Source organism: Tetrao urogallus, assembly GCF_951394365.1.
Source record: "Tetrao urogallus genome assembly, chromosome: 17".
Classification (NCBI taxonomy): Eukaryota; Metazoa; Chordata; class Aves; order Galliformes; family Phasianidae; genus Tetrao; species Tetrao urogallus.
Window position 1 is genome coordinate 3,691,149 of NC_136830.1, and position 27,301 is coordinate 3,718,449.

At 37.3% G+C, this 27,301-nt stretch overlaps 1 protein-coding gene across 1 annotated transcript in view; it reads right to left on the minus strand.

The window, feature by feature from the left end:
* Positions 1–4,749: 4,749 nt before the first annotated feature.
* Positions 4,750–27,301, minus strand: part of GLT1D1 (glycosyltransferase 1 domain containing 1) — a gene marked incomplete at both ends in the record, with an annotated part of 40,007 nt that continues 17,455 nt past the window's right edge. Inside the window, 8 exons of the mRNA XM_079543747.1 lie at positions 4,750–4,896; positions 13,065–13,163; positions 19,308–19,428; positions 19,674–19,717; positions 19,804–19,853; positions 20,904–20,999; positions 25,678–25,734; positions 26,031–26,067. Of these exons, the coding sequence (XP_079399873.1) occupies positions 4,750–4,896; positions 13,065–13,163; positions 19,308–19,428; positions 19,674–19,717; positions 19,804–19,853; positions 20,904–20,999; positions 25,678–25,734; positions 26,031–26,067 (651 nt within the window). The remainder of the gene's footprint in view (positions 4,897–13,064; positions 13,164–19,307; positions 19,429–19,673; positions 19,718–19,803; positions 19,854–20,903; positions 21,000–25,677; positions 25,735–26,030; positions 26,068–27,301) is intronic.

The window sequence follows — 27,301 nt, forward strand, 5'->3', positions numbered from 1 at the left end:
GGCTGCTGCTCCATGGGATTCTGGTTTCAAACATTAAAGCAACTGGGCATGGAACAAGCAGACAGAGGAGGGCTGAAAGGAAATACATTCTGGAGTGATGAAATTACTTTGGACAACTTAATGAAAAAAAAATGCTCAGATCCCACTGAGCCATTAAATGATTGATTTCCACATGGAAGCACCCATCTCCGCTGACAGGCCTTTGACAAAGGCTTTAATTTCATGTGGAATAGTTTTTGACCAACAGATTAAAAAGACTGAGGGGAGAAAGGGACTGAGCAGGTTATGAGCCCAATAGACAGGAGAATACGTGTCATAAAAGAAGAACAAAGTGCTGATGTATTCATTAAACACGAAGGCAGACCTTACAGATGTTTGGATTTTAATATTCAGACTATGCTGATTGTAAATTATGTTTGCAGAAAGAGTACAAACACTTTTAAATCTCCCAACGTACAATTTAGCGTTTTCTTTTGATGGTTGCCTTTTTAAGTCCTGATATGTCAAGTAGGTTAATATCAAAACTGATTTCCCTGAGATCACCAAGTAATGACCTTTGGCTAATTTGGAGCTCTGAGGCTGCTGTCAGGACTTTAAACAGTGGTGGTCAGCATGAGATCGAGGGCAGCATCCCTAAGGGCTCTGAATTAATCTATTGACTCAGCCAAGCTACCGAGCAGAGCCTGGCTGAACATGAAGGGCTCCTACAAACTCTGGCATTCCTGATAACACTTGTAACGCTGTTAATTTCAAAGGTTAACACTCCAAATGCTGTGCTACTTTAATTATTATTGGAACCAAGCCCCCTCAAATACAGACTTTACCAAACTATTAAAAGAACAACCTCATAGCCGTATTCATACTCCAGCTCCTTGGGAGTGCTGCTTTTTGTCTGATTCGTGACTACTAAAATGAGCTGTAATGAGGCCAAAGAGGAGCTTGACTTGTTATATTTAACATCTTAGAGATCTGTATCAAAAGCCTTTCCCCACTTCCCCCCAGCCAGGTGGCACAGCCCACCTCCACCGCGCTCTGCTAACTGCTAAGAGAAGAGTTCAGATCAGCATGATCTGTTTTCCAGAGGCCGGCGCTCAGAGCCAGCTGTTGATTGCAACGTTGGCGAAGGATAAGAGCTGGCACATTCTGTTTGCTATGGGAAGAAAGAGAAAGTTCCCTTTGCTTCCTTTTCTTCAGTGAGAGTCAGAGCGGGGCAGGAAGGGGGAACAGCAGAGCCACCACAGCAGAGCTGGGAACTGCATTATCCTGGCTGGGTTAATCCAATGTCAAAGCAGAAAGCAGAAAAAAGTCAACTTGGAAACATCACTCTTTGGCCGAGGATAAAATAGGAACGCAGCAATGAAGCCTAAAAGCTCCAACAGGTGTGCTGTAGGGCTCATTACGATGAAATGTTCATTTGGGAAGCTGTCATTTCACAGAATGCAGGCTCTAACCGGGCTTCGCCGCACAGTACCAAATCATCTCCACTCCTGGAGCAATCTTGCCAAGGAATGGCACAGTAGTACCCATTGTACAGGTCCACAGCTTTCATCCCGTTCCTGGGGATTCAATGACAGAATGAATTGCAAAATAAAACGCATGTAATTGGATTAATTAACAGTACATTTCAAGGTCCTGAAATGCAGAATTAGCCATGGGGCTAAATGCACAATGCATTATGTTTTCCCTGTAAACAGGACCTGTGCTATTTTGGCTCTGTGTCTGTACCCCAGTGAGGTGTGCCTTGCTTGAAAAGCTGCTTGGATAAGAAATGGGGCTTCAAAAGGGGAAGATAAATACTGTAATTAGGGCTGCAGGACAACAAAAGGATTATTCAGAACTGTAAAATCGTTTGAGTGAAGTCATATGAAAGATAATTATACCTAAAATTGCCTGCACAGGGTCTAATATTTTCTTTACGAGGACTTACAAGATTCGCTGAATATTTATGGGCCTGGAATATAAGACTGGATGAAATTTAGAACATAAATTCAATGATAATTTATTGTGATGAAATTCCCTAGCAGTTGTTGCCCCAACCTTTTAGCCTCACTAGACAGGCTTCATGTTGCAGAACACAAGCCCATGTGATAAATGATATCGAAGCTGAGTGCCCTTGATTGATGAGTGCTGCTTTGTCTGATGGCTGTAAAGCAGTCCTGAGGGCTGTGCTCACCACTATTTTGGTTTTCTTCCTTTTTTCTTTTTTTTTTTTTTTAATGCATATATTGCAGAGGGTTTGTTTGTGCTTCTGGTATGGTTATCACATGCAAATGAGCACGCTGTTTCCCAGATGCACTTTTCATATTTATAGATTAAATACAGCCTGAAAAATCACATGTTAATTACATTCTGAGGGTATAGCAGAATTTCTCACTTGCACATGTTTTGTTTTGCTGGAAATAACACAAATTCCAGTTCAATCTATTTAGTTCCTTGAAGCTTGCTGATAAACATTCTACACTTTGGGAAAAGCTTTCTAATTGTGACTGTTTCCAATCATTTATTACCATTAGCTCAATGCTTTGAAGTATAGCTAATTTCTATCGCACGTTACGTATTTGTTTATTTGTTAATAATCTGTATTTCTCAGGAGATGATAGATGCCACAGGAGTGGGGAAGGCCAATGGATTAATGCCAAATAAGTGGAGTATCAGAGACACATGGGCAGAGGAAACGTGAGGTGTTTTAAGAGGACCAGCACAGCCTGCAGTATGCTCAGTTAGATTAAAAAGACCATTTATTGCTATTGTCTATCAGTGTCCCCTACCACATTCATCATGCTGAAATCAGTGTCAGAGGGGTTCCTCCCTTAACACAGAGCTTGCTGTGCCTAAAAGACAGACTGCAAATCTACAAGAGGCCCTGCTAATCCTGCTAACAGAGAGGTCCAAAGAAAGATGCAGAGGCAGAATGAGAAGCTGTTCAGTAGTAGATGCATTCTAAGCTGAGAATTAGTGCAGGCGTGCTCACATCCCAGTATGTCAAAGGGCACAAGAAAGATTTCAGAGAAATGTGCTTAAAAGGGTGTGTAGCTATTCTCTGATTTGAGATTAGGCTGCTTTTGCCCTTGGGGATTGTGATGTCCCACGTTATCGAAGGCAATGCTGAGCGCATTACAAGCGAAAGGGCAAAATGTTTTAGAGAAGTCAACACACAACATTCAAATTCCTTTTTTGTTTACTCTCCCAGTGGTTGCAAAACATCCAAAATACAGAAGAAAGCTTGAAAGACAGAACTCCGTTATTACAAAGAAAAGTCAGACGGAATAGCCATTCAAATCAATAGAAAATTCACAGTCATGAGGACGGGATCAAACCTGTACAAAGCATACAGTTTGTCAGTAAGAACTGAAAGTATGACACTCTTTCTTCTATGAATACAAGTTCTTTGATGACCAGTTATGGAATCAAAGATATGCCCATAATCACTGTGCTAGCCAAAATGATTAGCATGGACTTCCAGTATAGATAAGTCTCCTTTTAAAATAGCCTACTGCAGTACGTTAAAATATATCCTGAGAACCACAAATGAGAATGAACAGTTCCAAAATACATGGTAAACTGAAAAATACTTTTTGTTCCCCCCTTCATTCCTTTCTATAGCTCTCATAAATCTTTTAGCAAATAGATAAATAACCAAGGTACCAAAGTAACTGGCAAATTAAGAGGTAGTTTATGTAACAACGCATCTCTGCCTCCGAGCACATCTTGCTGCTGAGGGCAGTACCATGCAATTCTGGAATGAGAAACCATGCATGGCCCTTGGGTGCTGTGCCAACCCACATGGTTACAATCAGGACTCAAGAGAAAATGCAAACATGTGACTGTTCAGCCATACCAGCTTAGCTGAAAGGAATCCAGGTACCTTTAGGGCAGTAAAAAACATTTCCTATATTTTTTGTTTTCCCTAAGCATCAACACTGTTTATTGATGTATACATCGATAATTATATCAATAGATACATCTGTCTTTTAGTCTGAAGGAAGCTTTCATCTTAATAATCTTGTACTCTGTATATTTAGTCATGGCTTTATGTACTTGAATTGTGCATGTCACACATACCCAACCATATTCAGATTGGTATAAGTGGAAAGAAAAACTGCTTCTGGAGGAATGACTTTAAACTAAAAGAAGGGAGACTTAGATAAGATATTAAGTGGAGATTTCTTATGAGGAAATTGGTGAACTGGTACAGGCTGACCAGAGAAGCTGGGGATGTCCCATCCCTGGTAGTGTCCAGGACCAGGTTGGATGGGGACCTGGAAGCCTCATCTGGTCGCTGGCAACCCTACCCACAGCAGGGGGTTGGAACTGGATGGTCTTTATGTTCCCTTCCAACCCAAGCCATTCTATGCTTCAATGATTCTATACTGCACTTTGTTAGGATGCAACAAGATCACAACATCTGACATAAGCTCTTGGTGGTGAAGTGCTGCACTGTATACAAGAAATCATCCTCCTTCTGAGGACTTTACACAAAAAATATGTGTCTGTTCAAGGAATATATTTCTTCTATGTGATCTTACAAACTGATACTGGTCTGTGATGAATTGGTACACTAGAGACAGTGTGCTGAATTAGATAAATTTGATAGTTTGAAGTAGCAGGCAACTCCTGTGATGTTGCTGCATTTGAATAGAATAATAATGCATATCTTACTATCTCTTCCAAAAAGAAACCCAGAGAAACCCAAATCTAATTACATTTCCATCATTAAAGTGCTCTACACAGACTGCTGGGTCTGGCAGTTCACCGGAGTCTTAGGACAAGATTCTGATAGGCTTTTCTCTCACATTCCCATGAGTGATATTTCTTCACGTAGTCTTTGGCCCTTGTTACAATTTCTCTTTTCATAATGGGGTCATCCATCAAACTCTTGGACAGCACAACAAACTCCTAAAAAAGATAAAGAAAATAATAAATTAAAAGTTCCTTGAAGTTCTTATGATACTGAAATAACCCATGCCTGTATCTTAGCTACAGTAAAACTCTTCATCTGTGTGCCAATATTGGAAGCTGTTTAAAGTCATTTTTTTCAAGGTCAAATATCATAGTTTATTTATAAACAATGATTAATAAATAATTATATCTTTTATTCAGCCCACCAAGTCATTTAAAACCAAAGATAAATCCCAGGAGTGTTAAGACAAATACACATACAGCAAAATTTAATGCCACAAAAAGCATTTGCTTACACAAGTGTTACGAAGCCAGGCCAGCTATAAATTAATTAAACATTCACCTGCTCCCTTGCGTGGAGCACAGCTGGCATCAGAGTATCTGATCTTAAACTTCATTGCTATTGTAACATCATTAGTTAATTTTGTAGTGAGACTGGAAAACTCACTACATAAAGACTGTGACAGTATGAAGGTAAGAGTAGGCATGTGGCAAGAAGCTCTTACAGAGGTGTTGCAGATGGACAGTTGTAGATCCAGAGTAAGCTCAACATGCTCTACAAAAAAAGCTGTATACAAATTTCCTATATTTGGCAAAGTACTAGAACTGGCAGATTATAACAATTCCTTTTTCTGCTCATCTGCCACTCTAATTTACTTCTAGGGAAGAGAATTTGTGAACTTCAGGTGTGTGAAAGGAGATTTGATGTCTGAACTAATCTGAGCAGCTGGTCTAATATTCTATCGAGAGACAACTTCTGATACTTCAGCTTGATTACAAATGGGCTCTGATCTTTGCAGAATATTGTCTTGGTTCAGCTCAGAAATGAAGATAGCTATTGTGCCAGAGGAAAATTAAGATCAAACATTGGTACATAATTGGTAGTGCAGATAAGTGTATAAGGACAAGGGGGACAAGAGGAGGTGGGAGAAGGAGATACAGTTCATACAAACTGTCAGCAGTGAAAGGAAATATCACAAATAAGCCCAGCATTTATATCTACACTAGGTGAACTAGTAAACTATACTTGGAAACCTAGGTGCCCAATGTATTTAAACAAATATTTTGATATAAAATACTTGGCTACCACAGAATCGATGCTGTTTGCTGTAATGCAAGTTATGGCTATGCATAATACATAACTATAGTGGGACCCGTGGGAGACAGTGGTACATGAAATCACATCAAACATGTTATAATCACTGCCCTGATTCTCACTGACAAGACAAACTATCAATCTATACAACTCTGACATGAAATTTAAACAAGAGGTGCACAGGTCGGTTCTGTTGGAAAGATGTGTAACTAACTGTAGATATTAGACAGATTACTTTCACATATGAATTTTAACAATAACCTCAAATTTAACAGAAAAATCAGCACCAGGCTGTAATCTTTGCACAGATGCTTTTCAGCTTGCATGGCTAATGGATGCAAAACCTACTCTCCCTGCCCAGAGATCTCAGCACATTTCTCCCCACACACACTTCACCTGTGCCCAGCACACCACATGCTCTCCTCCCTGCATTTGCAAGACTCCAGCCAAACTTCAGGCTCCCTACTGCCTTCCCAACCACTGCCTCTGGAATAGCCCTGAAGGCCACATACATCCTTCATCCAGCCTGCTTTCCATCCACAACTACCCTGCACTCAGGTGTTTTCTGATAAGTAGGTCTGGTCTAGTGAGTAACCTGAGGTTATCTATCTTGGTAATCTATCCGACACTGCAGATACAACCAAGGACTCCAACTCTGGAGATTTGTTCTTTTCCTTCCTCCATATCTGCCAAGAATACAGAACAGGGAAGGTGGGAAAGTCTTACGTGACTTATGCTGGTTTCATCCAATTGCCTGTATAATCATGGTAATAAATACTCTTCACACTGAACTACATTCCAACTTTAATTTTATGCTCCTGTGGAGGATTTTATTTAAAGTAATGTTTAAAAATAATTTATGTAAATTACCTAAGAACAGAAGCAGTAATGTAATATTTCTTGACAGGTAGTCCTATTAGCATTCTTTTAAAACGTGGCTATAGAGGACAAAAACTTGGAAACATGTAAATGATAGAAGAAATGAGATCCTTATTCACAGTTACAATACGAAGAGCTGGCGATAATTTCAAGAAAAATGACAAACTGAGTCCAAAGCATGAAAGTTGAGAAGCTGCAATAGAGAGTAACCACAAATGGAAAAATACTGGGAGGCTGGGAATGAGGATTTCTCAGCTTTATCCCTACTTCTGCTACTCAAATGCGACCATCAGCTAGGCGTTCTCTGACTGGAAGCCAATGGGAAGATTTGCTATGACTTATCTAGGTTTTGCCTCATATTCCCAAAGCATCTGGCTTAGCTTGTTTTCAGTTTTGGCTACTGAGCTCAGGTCAGCATTAACTTCATTTTTCAGGTGTCACCCTTTCTTTAATTGGAAAAGCCTATGATGTGTGAACTACTTAAGGCATGGTACCATGCCTTAATCAGCAGTTATGCTGTATTTGTGCAATTGATATTCACATGAATATTTGTGCACTATTATTTTATTGTAGATGTGAAGTATGTTTCACGTTTGGTGAAGGAGGAGCAAAATTCATGTTACTTTTCCACTATCAAACAAGGTGATACACACTTCTAAGGCTACCATGAGAGAGGTGATACATACACTAACTTAATGCTTGAGGGATAACAAGATATCTAATAAGCCCTTTGTTTGCATATAGGAGTAAAATTACTGTAGATGTCACAGGAAAACACAGTGTAAATTTGAACCTCAGCAGTTAGCCATAAACAAAATAGGGGGAAGATCATCTTATGTATATCCAGAAGTATATTACATGTGCTGTGTAATGGAAATGCTGACACATGACCTCAAGCAGTGATGAAACAGCTGGTGGGAAGGCAGGGCCAACCCAAGGAAGCTCAGGTGTATGCAGTGCAATGCACCTGTGTGATTGGAAGGAGTAGAGCCAGGATCCACCCCCTTCCCAGACCTCATTTAAGGGTTGGCAGCCCAGGTAAGGGCATCTCAGTGGAGATCCTTGCATTCCTAAGGCCTTCTGAAGGTAAGCAGATTTGTTTGTTTAATTTTATTTCTGTGCCTGCAGCTGTTGCATTTGAGCGGATCCTCACTTGCTGCAGTCTGTGACCTTGCTGCTCTGCTTTTCACTGTGTTACGGTCTTCTTTAAGAGTAATGCTTCACAGGCATTTTTCAGCAGTGACATTCATGTTATGTTTTTCTCCTGGTAAACTGACCAATCATTTTTAAAGACAATACCAACTTATCTAATACCTAAACAAAGTTCAGTGAGGTTTTTTTTTTTGCAGAAGCCCAGAAATACCAGTATCTATCTAAAAAACAAAGCTAGAAAATGAACTGAGGAAAAGAGAATGAATGTTCTTTCAATTACTACAGGAATCATACTGATGCTATGGTGATGAAAGTAAAATGTATGGTTTATTTATTATTTATAGAATGAAAGTAAGTCTGCAATTAAACCATTTTGTATCAGCTTCAGCAGATAAAAGAACATGATTCTTAAACATCAGAGAATCACCCCAGGGAAGGTAAATGCCAGCTGTATGTAAACTCAGAATAGTGACAGATCTACCTTATGGCAGGCAAAGCCGAGAAGTTACCTGGCATGTGTGTGTATTTCATAGAGCAACAGGTCAGTATTGCTGAGGGAGCATAAGCAGTAATTGCTGGCACTGCACGCAGTCACAAATTAAACTATTCAGTACCAAGGTTCAAAGGGCTTAAAAACTTCAGCTATGTTCTGGCTTGATGTCCTGGCAGGAATGGCACTGACCCACGTTTGGCAGAGGAAAGCCATGTGCACTCAGTGTGTTGCTGCCAGTAGCCAGCTGAGCTGTATTTCCCTCTCGCAACTTCAAAAGTTTTCTCTGCTAACAGTAGTCCTTCCAGGTCCTGCGTGCACTCAAACTCAGTTAGTGTTTGGCTCCTCTCTTTCTGGCTTTGAAGTTTGTTTACCTACTTCTGTTTATTTGGCTCCTTTGGTAAGTTTTCACAGATGCTGGACATATAATTTTGAACCTTAGGGTGCAGAATAATTCTTTGTGTTTTCTCATTTAATGTGGTTTTGCATTATTTATTGCCCCAAAGTAGCTGGCTATTCTCTCTTCCTTATCATTTTTTCTTTCAGATCCCATTAACTCAGTGTCAAATATTCCATAAACTTGCAAATTCAAGTAATGGCTGGATCAAGCCATGATTTAAAAGTAAGGTGTGCAGATGATGTAGTATCAAGGACAAAATGTTTCATAGCTTTCACCTTTAGTTTAACTGCTATTTCCATCTCCATATTATCTTCAGTGATTGGCAAGACTTTATTTTCAGACACGAAGCCTCAGCATATATGCAAATAGTTAATGGTGACTACAATTCAGCCCAAAATATTTCTACTTGCCTATAAGCTGTGAAAGTTCACTTCCCAAGTATAAATGAAGAATACCAAATGATCACAATTGAAAGTGATGTCCATTGTATAAGAATCAGTTTAAATCCCTCTAATTCAGCTTTCAGTGGATAGAGCAGTCCACAGAGCAGACACAGTGACTTTTAAACTAACCACATTGTGAAGCCTCTCCTACCCAGATCAGTAACAACTTGAAATTAAGCAATGTTTTATACTCCTGACCTATACATACATCACAAGGAAAGAGAATCTGCTGAACTTAAGCACTGAAGATTTCTTCAACCTTTTTCTTAAGTTTTTGGTGTCCCAGGTTCTTCAAGATAGGGACAGATTTTCCCAGCCATGGACACCATGCTAATCTTTCCCCAATCCATTTAAACCACTTTCTTTGAAGTGTAACACACTGCAAGTCAATCACAGCGTGAAGGACTGCAGCCATTCAAATCTACTAACCACTCTGAGTATCCTACATGGTTGTGGGGTTTTCTTGTTTGTTTGTTTCTGGATTGAGGTCTGTTTTTAGCTTTGGGCTAAAAGAGAAGAGTGGGTTTTGTGTGCAGAGCGGCATTTTACCTTCTTTTGTTTGACTTTGCTGAGCACAGATTTTGACAGTTTGTAGTGTATCCCTTTAGACCAACCTTTCATCCTGTGACTAAAGGACAAGGCTGCGTGACAAAACAGACATGGTAGTGTCTGTAAAGGCCTCTGTGTGAGATGAAATAAACACTTCAATTTGCAGGACAGAGACAAAAGGACAGAAGAATGAAATAGTCTAGGAATTTGAGTATGATGAAGTTGAGATTTGGCACCCTCCTGAGATGACAAAGCCTCTACTTCAAGAACCTTTTTTTCTTCATGGAGGAATGGGTAGAGTTGAGCAGCTGAAGAGAGACAGTTCTTGTGTATGTGAATAAAACCTGTTTTTTCCAGTGCAGTCTGGAAAGGGAAGCTGCAGGAGAAGGGAGGACAGAGCAGTTTAACAAATTGCCACAGAGATGGAGATGAGAGGACATATGGACATCAGGATGGGGAAAAGGGGGAGCAAACTGAGTTTTATGTGTTCCTAGTTGTTTTGGTGTTTTGTTTTGTTTTTTTTCCTCATTGTCCCTGTTTTCTTAAGAACAAATGAATGTATTGAAAAGGAAATGAAAGTATGAAAGGAATTTCTTGTGGAAGAGCAAGTTTCTTTAACTGCTGTCTATGAGAGTAGCTATAATTACCAGGAAGAACATGGCAAATACTTAGGAAAGCTGACAGTTTCCGAACAGTTTTGGTTGATTTGTTTCTGATAGAATTAATGTAAGAACAAGGAAGACTAATGTCACTGAAGTTGTAGAAGGATATTCTACCAGATATCGAAGGTGTCAGAGTAATCAGAATAACAAAAAAGAGAACGTTTTTCCATCTCTGTTGTCACGCTGAATCTTTAAAGGCAACATTCGAGGTGCTGTGGACATTGTTTTTACTTCCAAGATTAAAACCATGAGAAATGCCTTGAAACTGAAAGTGTTCTGGCTGAATCACATTTTTTGATCTAATGTAGCTCTTGACTTCTGATAGACAGTAAATAGTGATTTTAAAACTGTATTTGTCATGGTTTGGAGAGAGAAGAAGCAACAAAATGAAATGGTTACTTTATCTTTAGAACCATGAGTGAAAACGATTGACATTTTGTGCATGTCTGTGCAAGGAGAAAGTTCTTCAACTTTGCAGTGGGATTAGAATGTTATCCTGCAAACAAAAAGTCTTCTGGCCCATCAGCAAACGTTGATGTTTTCCACATTATTTGACACCAATAATATTATAAAAAGGCTTTTATAAAACGAAATGAAACCAGTCATAGATATCATTGGAACTACTGTGCTTAAAACTATGCCTTTCTCTAACTAAGGAAATATATAGCATATTTTAATTGATCTTGAATTCCAAATAAAACTTGGAACGTAAGATGCTTTGAGATCACAGAAGAAGCTTCATACAAGAATGTATGATGAAGCTAATTGGGTCTGGTATGAATAATGTATCTGAATTCTATGCCAGATACAAGCAGAATGTAGAGGGAAACACCAGAATGAATCAGAATTAATATCAGTAGAGCCATCTCTGTGCATGTTCAACATGATGATTTATCCTTGAAGTTTTGAAGAAGCATATGGAAGGCAAAGAGCTGTTTGCAGGGAATAAATGTATAAATAATTTTACAAGTACCTTTACATCTCAGCCTCCATTATCCTGAAAGCATCCCATTTTGAAAGGGTATTTCAAGAAGAGAGCATGCTTCCCCAGTAAAAAAACATTCCAGAAACTTTGCTGTAGAAACCACTGGAAACATTGAATATTCCAGGAAAAAAAAAAAAAAGGAAAAAAAGAAAAAAAAAAAAAAAAAAAAAAAAAAAAAAAAAAAGGAAAAACATGACCTGCATGAATGTTTCCATGTCTTTAAATATAATGGAACTAACAGAACTCACCTGCCTGAAACACCACTTAATAGGATACATTAATCACACACTCCACAAAGTGGTTAATATCATACATCTTGTACTTCACAAAATTATCAGATACACTGTTCCAGTAAACCGTATTTGATCTTGAGTTGGGTAAAGCACTAAAAATTTAGCTAATAGTTAGTATCTAGGGCATTCTGTTTTATGGAATAATAAGCATTTTTTTAATGCTTTCTTCCCTAACTGCTACCCCGTTTATATTATTGGTTTGGGTCTCAAATTCTAAAATGAGTGAGTTCTTGCTCAATAGGTTCATAACTAATTTGGAAACTAAATATGAGATTTCTTTGTATGATGGTTTACATATGATGGGAGCATGAAATGATTTAAGAAAGTATACTAAATCTAAGCAGAAATATTCCTTTAACCAAATGTTAATGTTAGTCCTTAGAAAAGGGGGAAAAAAAGAACCAAAAGAATTCTCTGTGTAATATTTATGAATGGGGACTTTCAAAGTAGCTATCATAACCTCTCTGGTATTTCTTCTGTAGAGGAACTCCGTAAGAAAAATGAATGAACTAAGTACAGGAACTTGTGTCTGAAACACACTTTTTTTTCTTATACATCTATATAAATACATAACAGCAAAGCCACAATGGAAAAAAAAAAAAAAAGAAAAAACAAACAAACAAAAAAACCCCCTCTCTCTTCCCACTGGAACTTTTCTTCATACTCTATTCTGAAACTTTGCTAGATTTTAGTCATTAATTATTTTCTGACTAAGCAATATCTTTGACTTAATAATGCTTTATATTAACACTTACTGCTGGACATTATAGATAATGTATTACCTAAGACTTCAGGCTCATACTTCTTTCAGTTAGCTTTGGGTTGTGTAATACAAGTTCATATTTAAGTTAGTGCTCAAAAGGAAAGACGACAGATGCGTAACGTTTATTCCAAGGCTTTCTTATGGAACCTTCAAAACTGAAGTGCTTAAGTTGATGAGAACTGAGCCCCATTCATTTGGCAGGCACTAAAGCAGCACAGGCTAGACAAACATTCAGCAAGGCTGACACCTAGTAAAAGTTCAGCGAATTGCAAAGTGAATGTGAGACAGCAGCAGAGCTTCCAGTCAGGCGATTTAACACCTAGAGTTTTAGAGGGATCTGAGGAAAACTGTTCAGTGAAAAAGTTGGGTTCCTGGAGAGACATTAGCATGTAACAGAAAGTGAACCTAACTTTTGAAAGGGAAAGAAAACTAGTTTTCTTATTGTTTTGTTACCTGGGGATCTGAAAATAGCAGTCCTGTATCTTTATGTTTTATTATTGCTGCATTTCCAGGAATGTTCCTTGCAAGCACTGGAATATCCAAGTCCATTGCCTAGTGGAAAATGGAGAAAGGAAATAATAGTTTATTAGAATACAGCTATTTTGAGATGTTGATGACAATTTTAAAATGAAAAGCAGAAGCAATTCAAGTTCTTTCCCATTTCTTCAGCATTATAGCTGAAAGATATCATGTCGAAGGTGATCTCCTTTATGTAACTTCTCTCAAATATTTTCTACTTCTATCAGTCTACAAGTTTATTATCTTGTAACTTTGTATCAGTCTTGTAATTTCAAAAACAACCAATCCAGAAGGTCAGTTAATAGCTGTTTTATCCTTTATTCCTTTCCTTCTCAAAATACGTGGATTGTTTCCTACTGGAAGTTCCCAACGTATGGAAGGTTTTAAGAGGATAAAATTAATGTTCAGATCAAAGGTTGTCACTGTAACTCCCACCATTTATCACACACAGAGAGATTTGGTTTATAGCACCAAAAGCCAGCTCTCTTCAACATAAAGTATTTGCTCTTTTGTTCCATAAAATGCATTTTATCTCAGACTTTCTACAGCATGTGCAGAACTGGAGAGATTTGGGCAGCATCAGTATTGGTGACAGTGGAAATCGCTTGGCTCCTTTCTTCAGTTCTGATTCCTATTGGTCATATAAGACTCTTGAAGGAACTTTGCTTTTGCTGGCCACTGTCATTAAAGCCAGGCTTGTCCTCTGAGCATTCAGGGAATGCAGGAAGGTGTGCAGTGACACAGAGCTTCCAGCTGAACTGTACCATGCAGGGTGGGGAAAAGATTATGCTTTCAGAACACATCACTCTTTCAAAACGTATTACCTACAAAGCTATTGGTTTGCAATTCCTCACTGATCAAGGAATTCATTAGAAGTAGTAGAATTAGATCATACCAGTTGTTGTTTTTTTGGTTTCTTTATTAATTCATGTCTTATATACATGCATGTTTATGTGTGTATATTCATTATTAGGGAAGCGTGGAGTTTCAACATGGCAGCACTTCAGGCTGCCTGCAGAATCAGGAGCAGAGATGTAGCTCAGCATCTGTTCAAAGACAGCAAACCATTTCCAAGAGACCTCAGGCCAGGCAACTTCAAAAAAATATGGCTTAGATTTTGAAGTACCCAGTGTGCAAACCTGGCCACTCAGCGTTGTTACTCATGCATACCCTCTCTGAAATTTCAATTACTATCAATGAATTTGGAAATCTTGAGGTACTGACTGTAAACCTAGAAAAACTCATATTGAGTAAGTATCACAGTGTTAAATGAGAGAGAAATTCACTCCTCCAAATCTCTAATCTGTTCCGTGTTCCATACTGATTCCCTGTCGCTTCTGAGTGAATGCAGTTTTAATTACTGCTATTACACTTCCGGATGGGGAGTAATCCTCCTTCGGTCTGTGTAGCAGGAAAATAAAACCCCAAGGAACAAAACAAGAGAACATGTCATTTGCTTTTTATTTTTTTTTATAGTTCACATAAAACTGGAGGCAAAAAAGCCTTGATACCTTGACTGATACTGTACAGAACCAATTATGTTTTGAACAGTGAAGGAATGCTGCAACTTACTGAACGTGTTAATAGCTTAAAGTATCCATGAGAAACTGTGCTTAAATCACCTCTACAGATGAATTTACACTGGACATAGAAATTCAACAGTGCTTATGGCACAGCCATCTGCTTTGCTGCAGTGAGGTCTAGAAATAATAATAACCCTTAATGACATAACCTGTTCTACGCTTCATAACAGAAACTACTGTGTCAACTGGAGGTGATTCAGACAAATAGACTAATGAGACAAATGGGGAGTATTAAAAACTACAAACCCGATTTCTGAATGTAACAGTCTATTGTGATACTGCCTCTTACTGAAAATTATTTGGTGAGGAGAAATACAGTTTTTAGTCATTATTTTTGTAGTAATTTAGACAAATTATTTTGTCGTTTCCTCCAACTTACTGTTAAAGAAAATAGATATGTATGTTTTCCAAAGATAGGTTTTAAAAATGTATACAATTACTGTATGTAATCAGTACAACAAAGTTTATCGAATGCCAGATTTCACCCAGGAGATGGGAGGTGCAGTGTCTGACAGGTTTGGATTGCTTTTGGCTTTATTTACTCAACTGCAGACCTTACTTGGGGTTACCACACAAGCATCAGCTTCTTTCTGATTCAGCAGACTTTAAGCCATTCCCACTGACAGGCTGAAATGCCCTTGTGTTCTGTGTGCTGGCTGTTGTTGGTATCACTCAAAAACGTTCGTTGAACAGGGAGCAAAAATATTGCGCTTGAAAATCAAGAGCCTGATAATGGTTTTGAAGCATGTTGGCACTCACTGTCACTTGCCTAAGGCCCTCTCCTCACCTCTTTGCATCTCTCCCTTTATAAAACAAAACCACAGGAGTATTTCAGATCTGGCTACTTTCCAAACAAGCAATTGTTCATTCAAGAGAAATCATGTTAAAGATAAAGGAAGAAAACAAACAAAACACAAACCACAAGACCAGCCACTTATCCCCAGGATAGTTACCTACAAAGCAGAGGAGTTTGTATTTGAGCCCAGGGAGTAGTGGAAACTGTGCCTGCACTGGTCAAATACAAATATGGTGCCTTGAGTCACGTCTGTCCTGGGCTGTGATCTCCTTACAAGCCAGCATAGCATCGCTATAGCTCAGCCTGGAGTCTAGAATACATTTCTTGCTTTTATTTTTTACCTTTACAAGGTCTGTTCATTTACTTGTTTCTGAACGTTACTTAGTTGATAACTCACTGAAGTTGGTCACTAAGTCTGTATTTAGCTTTCTATAATTTCTGTACTGTTAAGGGAAATACATTTGTTCTGTCTCAAACACTTGTAGGGCAGTAACTGCTACACCAGAAAACTTCAGGTCCCAAAACACATAGGTACCAGTGAGTTATAGCTACTGAAAGACAGAACAGATGGCTAAATACATAAGATGAGGGGCTGCCTTTGCACTAGCTAGCCTTAAATAAATGGGTTGTGCTGTAAATAATTACTGCATGAAGTGGATTAGAGCGTAATTTAGATACTTAGCCCATTTTTAAGCAGTAAAAATAATCATTTGCATTGTTGAGAACATATATAATTTACTGACCCAGGTTCCACAAATAATAGCATGAAGTAACATGTTAGTCCACTGGCCATCTGTTTTGTTACATTAACCTGAATGCAAATGTGCTTTAATGCTATTTCAAAAGAGTACAGGATGGAGATTCAAGCTTAGGAATCAAGCTACACAGTAAGCATTTCTAAACCAATAGTGTGGGGCTAACAATATAAATACAGGCTTTATTTTCAATTCTGTCTTTTGGATTGACCCTTATTTTCTTCCCCCCTGACCTATGGCCCCTCTTCAATTTCAGTGCTCTGCAAGATCTTTTTCTTCATATGTTTAAGAATGAATTATGCCCTATGGTAGAGCAGACTGGCTATCTTTCACTCCAATGTTTACTTTCTTTAAATTGGCTTTTACGTGTGTCTGTGTAAATCTAGTATGCATGGCAATCTAATGATTTTTAGAACAGTTGTAGTATAACTGAAAGCATAAAAAAGAATTAAATGATTAAATGGGGCTGGATTCAAAACATTTTGCTTTCCAACTGTATAAAAACAGACGAAATTTTCTAGCAGTAGTGTTTGCATGGGAACATGCAGAACTCTTCAGCTTTCTGAGTTTGGGATGTATGCTAAATGTTTGCTTTCACATTGTTTTCTCTGCTGCAAATGCCAAACAGAAAACAGGTCAGTTAGAGCAAAATCACCAATATATCAGTAGTAAATGACAAGGTAATTAGCAATGGTTTCTAGTTCTTTCATACCTAAGGCAGGTTTGAAATTGAGATGGTTATATATTTATCTATTGTATACTTACCTCATACTGAAAGCAAGCTAGGAGTTTGTTCAGTGTTTACAAATTCATGATCTGGTTCAATTTTGAGCTTTCAAGAGAATGAAAGCTGCATTTCCAAATTCAAGCAAGATGTTACAACCAGCCTTGGACTGAAAGATTTTTATGCATCGTTTTCTGCCTTATTAATTTAACAAGATCTTAGCAGATGGCTCTTCCTACTGCTGACCATCTCAGGCAGAGACTTCACTTTATTAGAATGACACTTCCTCTGAGAGGGAGAGATTTTTACAGCAGGGTAATTTATAAGCAGGTCATCAAATCCCACTCTACAGCTGTGTAGTAAACAGATGCACAAGTACCCAAATCTTTATTGCTTCAGAAGAAGCCTTCAAGCAAGTCTGAGGTACTGAGTGGGTAAGCTTCAGGTAGTTTCTTAAGAAGTAACTAAAAACCAATTTTGCTTTTAGAGGTGATGGGAACAACTCTAAAACTGCAACATAGCTTGAGCTTCCTCCCAATTTTACATTGTAAAAGATGTTGGGTTTTTTTTCTGATGCAAACCAACAACAGCAAAGTCAGAAGTGTAGGAATGATCAACTCTTCTGCCTGTGTAGAGATTTTCAGTGAGAAAAATGAGTTCTTAGAGGTGTTTTTTTTTCTTTTTTCCAATGGACAGAGATTTGCATCTTGAATTGGTGATAAATTAATCAACATTGATTGTGCAGTGGGAACTTAAGAGTAGCTTTCCAGTAGAGGTGATATTTGACAATCTAATAGCCCTGAAAGGTTAATTGAATAGTTCAGCCACTCAGGGAAGAACGTAAATAAAAACTTTCCTTGTTGATTTATCAGATTCAAAACTTGTTAGAATTGCACTTCAAAAGAGACCGAAAATCAGTAGTCTATGAAGCAGGCTCAACATTACTTCTGAAATAAACTGGCCTTACCATTTCACTTTGGGTTACCATGTATTTGCTGAGATGTTGTATGTACACTCCCTATCCTGAGAAAGGCTCTTTCCTTAGCTTTAAACTGCTCACACGTGATGGGAAAACTATTCTCATAGTCTCATCAGTCCTAGACCAAGCACACTTGCACTTCTGTTGCAGATGCCTTCTCATTTAACAGTCTTTGTTTTGCTTTTTTTTTCTCCTCTTTAACTCGCTGACATTCTCAGGAAGTAATCAGATTTTTTTTTTTTTTTTTTTTTTTTTTTTTTTTGTTCGACTGTTCTTAGTGCTCCTGAAGGGAACATGCAGCTGGTTGGAGGAGGTGACAGGTACTTAAGTTTACTTCTCTGAGTCAGGGTCTGGGTGGGGGCTGTGCACTGTGTTGGGAGCACTTCATTTCATCTCAACTACTGAACATAAGTACTACACTACATAACTACTACTACATGTTTTTATCAGCCACGCTGATAAACTTGGAAAATACATTATTTGTAGTATTTTTTGTTTATGTAGACAGCGTTGTTGCTGTGAAGAAGCACGTTCTTCTACCCCTTCAATTTCTTTTTTGGAAAGAGAAAGGAAATTTGCTATCTAACCAGCATTTACAATTTGTAGCGTGCTCGCTTCCTTCTTACATCTGATGAACGTTAAGATGCATGCTGAAGATGCAACATGTGATTATTCATTAGAAACAGCAATAGGTAATTCATTACTACAGATTATACAATAATTTCTGAGATTTTCTGAGGTCATAATGAACCAACGTTCACCAGCCACCAAAAAAAGAGAGTAAAAAACATCAGCCCAAAGAACTTCCCTTTTAAGAACACTTTTCTTTTTTCTGGTAAGTATCTGGCACTGTTAGTCCCACTCTATATATGAAATAGATCTGGTTATTAACTTTCAATATTTATAGGTAAAAAATATAGAGAGAGCATGGAATTCATTTGAATGAAATAAAAAATACAGGTCTTAGATTGCTTTTTGAAAGGATGTAAAAATAAATGAAAGTCTATTTTAGTAGCGTTATCAGGAAGTGGATGTTGAATTAAGAATAATGACAACCTCAGAAAATCAGAACAACTCTCATGTCGTGTCTGTGTTGTTAATTTAACAAGAGTGATAAAATTATACTCTTTCCTTGAAGAAAAAAATGGGGAAAGCATAGAATTTTGTCAGATTAACCTATGAATACCATAACTAACACTTGCAAGAAGAAATAGTTTTGTTATGTCTTCACTGGCTTTGAAACATAGATGTAAAATGTTGACATGCATTTCTAGTGAAAAAATGCAATGCCAGATTCACTGTAACCTCAGTGAAAAACCTCATTGCTAAGATGCAATTACCTCCAGAATTGCAGCAGACATCCCCTCTGAAATGGAGCTGTTCACTACAGCAAAGCACCTTCTCATAGCAGCATGAAGATCATCCTGTGGCATCTCCTGTAATAAATGTACTCCAGGTGCCCTAGGAGTAAGATGCATACAAATAGGAGACCTCCTATGAATGTGTTAATGTGGTCTAAGTTTTCTTGCTAAAACAGAGCAGTGATAGAAGGTAGTCGGAGCAGTTCAGACATGGTTCTGCTGTTAACAATCGCTTGCATGCGTGATTAAATAAGATAGAAAAGAAGATAAAATGTGAAAAGGTCTACAAAGGTCTAAAATTTACAGAATACCCATTGTGAGAAAATTATGTCAAATGTGTTTTACCTTTTGATTTTCTCCTTCATCTCAAGTGTTAGAAGTGGATCGACCTATACAAGGAAAGAGTGGTCTGATTAAAGCTTCCCCTTCCACTTTCCCTTCCCCCTCCCTCATGGTAATAATTACATCAACTTACTGCAGGTCCAATAATGCCCAGGTGGACAGTGGGGTCCTTTCTGTGCCAATCTAAAATAGAAGAGGAAGGTCTTTTTATTAATCAAAATTCTTCATTTTTAATACCATTTTAAAACACAGAAAATATTCCTTTTCCTCTAAAACCAATGTGAATAGCTGCAAGAGCAAAGTTTAGCTTGTTAAATAACGTATTTCTACATAGAGGACTGAATATGTATCTGATTTCATGCTCTGCCCTCAGATTACTCATCTGTATTCAAAAGATTGGCATATCTGAAAGTTTGCAGTTAGCATTTCTGCTTCATGAAATGCCTTATGATTCAAGAGTTATTTAACTATGCTCAGATTGTAATTTTAAATCATCTTTAGAGAGCAATGCTGTTTAGGATGCAGTGACCCTGGCCACTAAGACAAAATGATTTGAAGTTTACCTGTTTTGTAAGCAACTGCAACCATTACAACTAACACTGAGTTATTATGTACTCAAGAGTAATCTGCCACTCAAGAGTAATTCTTTGATGACCAGAATAGAACTCTATAACAGAATCAGCTTTTTGGCATTAATCAACCACATGTATTGGTTGATTGATTAGGCATTGAAGGCCTAGCAAAGTAAATGGAATACCTGAGGCTATATTTTCAGCTTAGAATATTTGAACCTTTTCAGATACAAGCTGAGAATATGAAAAAACATTCATGTACATGAATACTAGAGAACTTTATAACAATGGGGGATAAGATTTGCTTGTAACATTTATAATATTACTTAATACACATCAGATCAGTGTAACATTCACAGGACAGTAAGATAAAGTTATTTTGAAGTAGACAAACCCTTCTTTTGTCTTCCATTAATCTATATTGTAGCAGCAAAACAGTCTTCCTAAGAAGTAAAAGCATCAAATAATACTTTGATTTTAACACTCTGTTATTCCCAGCAGGCTGAAAAAGACACAGTAGAGAAAAAATGCATTCAACTGATCAGTGGTTACATGAGCATTCTTTAGATATAGTTATGTTATGGAATGCTGGGCATGAATGAAACAGCTCATAAACATTAAATTAATGCATCTAATTCTGGGAACCAAGCAAAGTACCTACCTGAGAATACATCTACTAAATACAGAGGGTCTTTGACTCTTCTAAGTCCGCATATAAGGAGAAATATATGTAAATCCTCTGTATCTGCAGGAATGTCTGCAACAAAACATTTAAAAACAATCTGAATGGAGATAAAAGAAAATCAAATCAGTGCAGTGGAGAACATAATCATGCATATCAATCTACAATGCATGTGAGTTCAGTTCCAGGGACAGCAAAAGGATAGGCTTTGGATGAATTAAAAAAACTGGTGATCAGATTTTTCAACACCAGAAATCAGCTTTGGCCATTATACAAGTCACTGTGTTTCTCATTTTTTTTCTACCCATGAAAGGAGTAGCTTGGCATCCATATAACAATTCAACACCTGTTTCAAGAATATTGTAAGGCCTGGGCAGACACAGGTTGCTATGAAAGATCAGGTAAAGGTCAATAGTTATCTAGCCCTAACATACCAGCAGTGCCACAGCGTATTTAACCAGAAGTTCAATTGTCACAAAGCATTTATTTTAACACTCTTGTTAAGAAATACAAAATATTTCTGGAAAATATCTCAGCCTGTTGGTGTTTAGCATCAAAATATCTCAACCTGTTGGTGTTTAGCATCAAAAAATCCCTCATGAAAATCTACAGCCATAACCCACAAAAAGAAAAAAACATTCTTGAATATCTTTCCTCATGTCAAGCGCTGGGATTCATGTGAGCCTTGCATCAAAACTCTGTCTACTGGGGGAAAAAGTCAGAAGTATGCTGAATAATCAACTGCTATTGCTTTTAAAATTAAAATCCAGTTCAGGGATTTTTGTGTGCTCCCTGTCGCAGGGCTCATTATTGAGTCAGTTCCATTTAACTTTAGCAGCTTGAGCTGTCAAGCGTGGCTGCAACAGACAAGGTAAGTAATATTTTACTGGTTATTGGACCAAGAAATAATTTGTAATTTATAATATACACAAACATTTGGACTGAAAAAGCCATTCTGGTGCAATGGTCCATTAATACTGTTTGTTTTCAAGACATGCAGCACTGGTCTCGATTCATGACAAACTCAACAAAACAAACAACTAGAACTTGTCAGCAAAACTGAGACTGCTGACACCAATTGCTTTCAAATTTGGATTTTTACATTTGAGTCCCATGGCACTTAAAGATACTTCTCTTGAAAATCTACTGACTATCAGTTTAATTACTTAACTAGAGAAATTACTTAAGTAGCTATTTCCTTTATTAGATATTACGTTATTTGACCACTATTATTTTGAATAAACAGGCAGATTATTCACTTTGTGCAACTTTACCATGACCTCCTTCTCTACTGTGGAATGCTTCTTCTCAAATCGCAGACTGTAGACACACCACCCTGAGATTGGATCCTGCACAGTCTGTTAAAAGCTGTCCAATAAGAGCTATTTGAACAAGGATTTACCTCTGCTATTCGATTTAGTGAAGTGAGAGTCCGCTGTAGTTTTACTTTATTGAATGCTGTAGATCTTTCTCATCACCTAATTCATTTTTACAGGCAGACATTCACCAACTCAATCCACTTAGGAATATCAAGACATTCCTGAGAAGACTATACTACCGGCACATCACAGCCACTGTTTAGTACTGTAGACTTTACTCATTCTCTGTCTGCTTAAAATCAAGCTTAAGTAGCACCTTGTTAGCTTTCTTCTCATTCACTGAAAATTATTGGATTTACATGTCAAGATGACGCCTGCATCAGTTTTTTCTCCCCCATGTTGTTTTCTCAAGCTATGCCAGCCTCGTGTGAGGAAAAAATATAACTATTTGTACAAGAAAGCAATCATTTAAGTATGTTTTGTCCTCATAAGAACTCTAATAAGGGAAATAAAATAACTGCAACAGCTGCCTTTACTAACCTCAGCCATCGGCTGGGTGAAAAAAGGTATTCAAAAGAAGTTTTTTCTTTTTACTTGAGCTTAAACAAGATACTGAGTATCTGAGGTTTTGCTATCATTCTGCCTTTCCCAGATAGGCTGCTTAATCTGTAATAAGATACAACAATCCTTTTTGACTCCCTTCTAAAATGGAAATACACCAATATGGCACAATTAACTGGAGGTATTCAGTTATGAGACAGAATGAGAGAATGAATTGTATTAAAAGTATCCAGTGGAGAATATCTTGATAATGCAAGAGAGTTTATTATTTATGATTTCATTGGCTCCTGGTTTGTTCCTAATCTGAAATTGTGCATCTTTGTCACGTCAACTGTTTTTAGGAAAAAATAGTAACTTTAGTACTAAGATACACTATAACAGCTGGCATTTGGCACTTAAAAAAAAAAATCTTTCCTTAGATGCCAGCAAAACAAAAGATGAATACAGGCAAACAGATAACATGAAACTAGAATCATTTCTGAAGCATGAGTAAGGACATCACTTTTCTAAGAAAGTAAAGAACAAGTAGAGATGTTATCTAAATTGATTCTGAAGGCGCAGATTCATTTAACTCCATGCCTCTAGGTGCTATCAGGAAAACATGTAGAAATCATAGATGTATGGTAAAAAAAAAAAAAAACCTGCAAATCTTTAATCTTATTGTAATGCTGCAGGCCTAATAATATCAAGCACTAACTTGCTGAGGGGTAAAAATGCAATTGAGAACATTGTATCTTAAGTGACATATTTTAGAATCATACAGTATCACTGAATCTAACTCCTGCCTCCTCACAGTCCTAAGACGACCTCGCCACCTGCTCAAATACAGAAAATTAAAGTATTTTTCTTATTCAAAAGTCATCTCCTTACTTTTATACCATGTTTTCAACACATCTGTTGGGCTCATTAGTATAGACTTTGTTAGTTATCTGCTTCTAATCACATGACTTCTAAGTGTTTACAAGAGTGTTTATTAGGGTTTACAGCTTCAACCACATTCCACAGAGATCAAAAGGAGCCTTTCATCAAGGTATGAGGACATCAAGCCTGCCTGTGATCTTAACTAGCTATATCCCATCCTTGAGCTAAGTTGTTAGAGATCAGACTCCATTTCTGCATGTACTTAGGCTGTCATTTTCTGTGATCTACCTTTCAGCAAAAACTTGAACTTTCATTGTCTCTCCAAAGACAAGCATCTTAATTCAGAACCAATTATGAGGTAAAAGATTTCCAGATTATAAGGACAGACAAAAATATTTTGAGCATGTAGTCTGACCTCCAGCCTGACCCACGCTGCAGTAGTTCCCTAAGAAAGTATTGAGTTACTAGATAAACTGAAATGATTGTCTTGTTGAAGTCTGTGTTGAAATTTCTACTTGCCTTGGCTTTTTGGTTTGGCTACTGTTGTTTACAGTCTCTCATACACTAAGACAAACACTGCAACTAGACTGCAAATTGTCTTTTAAAATCTTTTGTTGTATATTTTACCAATAAATATTTTAACAGCAGCCCCTGCAAACAGCGCAGCTTGCACACCAACACCATTCAAATATCACTCTCAAATCTGCTGCTGAGACTATGAAAAAAAATCCTAATTCCACAATTTTTGTGCTTTGATGGTAATACAGTTTTCTACTGATTGCTCCACATTAGGAGAATTTTAAACATTCTAAACACCTCGAAATTCCAAATCCCTAGAAAAGCAATTCAAATGAAACTCCTAATTGGTCTGCAGTAAGTGTAAGGGTATAGCCAAAAATATGCCTCTATGTACAACATTAAATGGAAATTTTAGTGTGCCACTAGCACTGGAAGCAGAGACAAGACTGATGAGTTGAAACAGTCATTAAAACAAACAAGCAAGCAACAAACACTGAATAATCTGATGCCAGTGTTCAAGTTATAATTTAACAAGCATAGATGCTGAGTTATATTATTGTTTGCTTTTCATATACTTTACAAATTATTTTGCATTTTTGTATTAGTACAAACTAGGCAGAAGCTCTCTCTGATATATTAGATGATATGCACCTTAGGGGAGCTTCCTCCTCCCCTATCTGTTGACTGTTCTTTTAATCACAAGTTCGTTGGCGGTCCACTCAACGCTTGGGCTGGGCTAGCAAGAGACAAATCATTTCACTTCAGAAAACTATTAATCTTGGTGGCACTGTGTTTGTGTGCCATGATTTACTAAAACAAAATAATCTCATAGTGCTCAACTTAAAATTAGACACCAGTCTCACATAATGGTATACATTTACTTATATGATAAAGCAATTGAATCATGAGGATTCATTAGTAACAGAGGGAACAGTTGTACTACGAGAGATCAAATTGATGACTACTGAAATGTTTTCACTGCTGTAAAATGCACACAAATTCTTTTGGGGAAAGATAGCTGTATTAAAGTATTTAATTATAGTATTGCCAAGATCAGGTGATTTAAAACTAGGCCATCAGCCCTACATGCCATCGTATTAGTGAAAATAGAGACAAACTGTACATCAAGACCAAATAATTAAAAATCAATACGAATTTCCCTTCTTTACCAGTTCCTCACCTCAGCTGCTCTTCTAAAAAGGACATCCTCACTTTCCATTACACAGCACAGGCAGGTATTGGTGCTTTAGTCTAACTAATCTTCTAGGGGATATTGACCCATACCAGGAATAGTTTACCTTTTGGTGTAATTCAGAACTGGGCAAACTTACAATCTGGAGGCATTTACTGATTGATGTTCTGCCTGAATCTAGTGACTTTCATATCATTAAACTATTTTATTACATGATCAGTTAGCCTTCACATTCTAAAATTCCAGAATTATGTCTATTTAAAATAAATATGGTGAATACAGAAAAAAAAGTGAGCTATACCTGCATTTTGTAGAAATTTACACCAGTCAAATGTTTCAATGGGAGTAGTCCTGATTCCTGTGTTGAAGAAAAGAGAAATATGACATGTTTGTTTCTTGGATGGCTGAACCATGCCTCTTAAGGTCTTGCTATAAGAAAACATATTAACATATTCCTCTCAAGCACACCTCATTTCATACACAACAATACAGGCAACGGCAAAAAGTTCGACTTCAGAGGAGTCAGCATTTCAAACCAAGGCCCATTCCAGCAAAACATTTCCAGAGAAAAGAAGATAGATACATAAACATACAGGTACTAAATATATTAACTAAATAAATTGAATGCATTAGTAAATATTTCAAAACTCTCACCTTGATATTGGACATATATTTTCTTGCTAGCATCTGGCTTCAAAGAGAAGGAGAAGAAAAGTGATTTATAGCTCATCATAAAAGATCTCAGTCTTGACAAAAAAATCTAGTATAACAATATGCTCATCACTGTGATTTTCTTTTGACAAGACAGATCATTAGAAAGTAATATTTTAATAAGACTAAAAGCCAACAAAATCAAAACTTTAAATTACATTTACAACAAAAATTTACAGTATCAAGGGATTAGTTTTGTAATTAATATGATTACCAGGTCAGTAGAAGCACATTTTTTTAGTTTAGCTCTGTGTACTTTCTCATAATCATTAACTTGTTTATGGCACAGAAAAAGAAAAGATGTTCAATTACAGAACAGCCCTAGCTCTCAAAAACACTGGTTTTCAAATAAAAAGTACAGCTAATTTCAGAACCACAGACACATTTATTCTAATAGAAGTTTAAAACACATCAAGCATGAATCCAGCCCTTCCTACCACTAACCTTTTCAAAGGCTGCTGCCAAATATACGTAAGACTTGTCTATACAGGAACATGGGCCAGGAGTAGTTACTGCAGTTATTCCCAAATAAGAACTGCACGTGAAATTAGTTTAAAATAGATATAGTAAAAGTGGTAATTGCAACACTTCCAACGTTTCTCCTGAAGAGTTAGTACACTAGTAATTTAGCATATTATTAAACAAACTAGTTCTTACTTCATTGCCTTTCTGCAACTCCAATCATGCATTTGTGGAATACGAAACTTTCTTTAAAAAAAACCAAAAAAAAAACCAAAAAACAAAGAAATCTTCTCAGGATCTTTCAAAAAGGACAACAAAACAGAACAAAAACTAACAACCAAATGCACTCTTGCCCTCCAGCAAAAAAAGCACAGTTTCTTTGAGTTCAATTGTAAACAGTCTGCGTTCAGACAATTCCTACTTCTTTTAAAAGCACTGGTTGCCTTAGGAGTAAGGTAGGGAATTGCTCAACTCACTCATTCTCCAACAAATTTGCTCAATATTACCTCGCAAGTTTCAGTTTGAAATCACATTCTTTCAAGCAGTTCTAATGACACTATTGCTTAGTGTACCATCTCGGAGTCCCAAAACAACCTTTGCTAGAACATCAGTCTTTGCTGACTTAGGGCTAAATGCTCTTTGCTACCATTTCACCATGGAGAGAAGCACAGTCCCCCAACAGACTGACTCAGTGAGTCACAGAGGATCTGACTATTGTGCCTCTTTTTAAGGTGCTAATGGGAAAAAGAGTC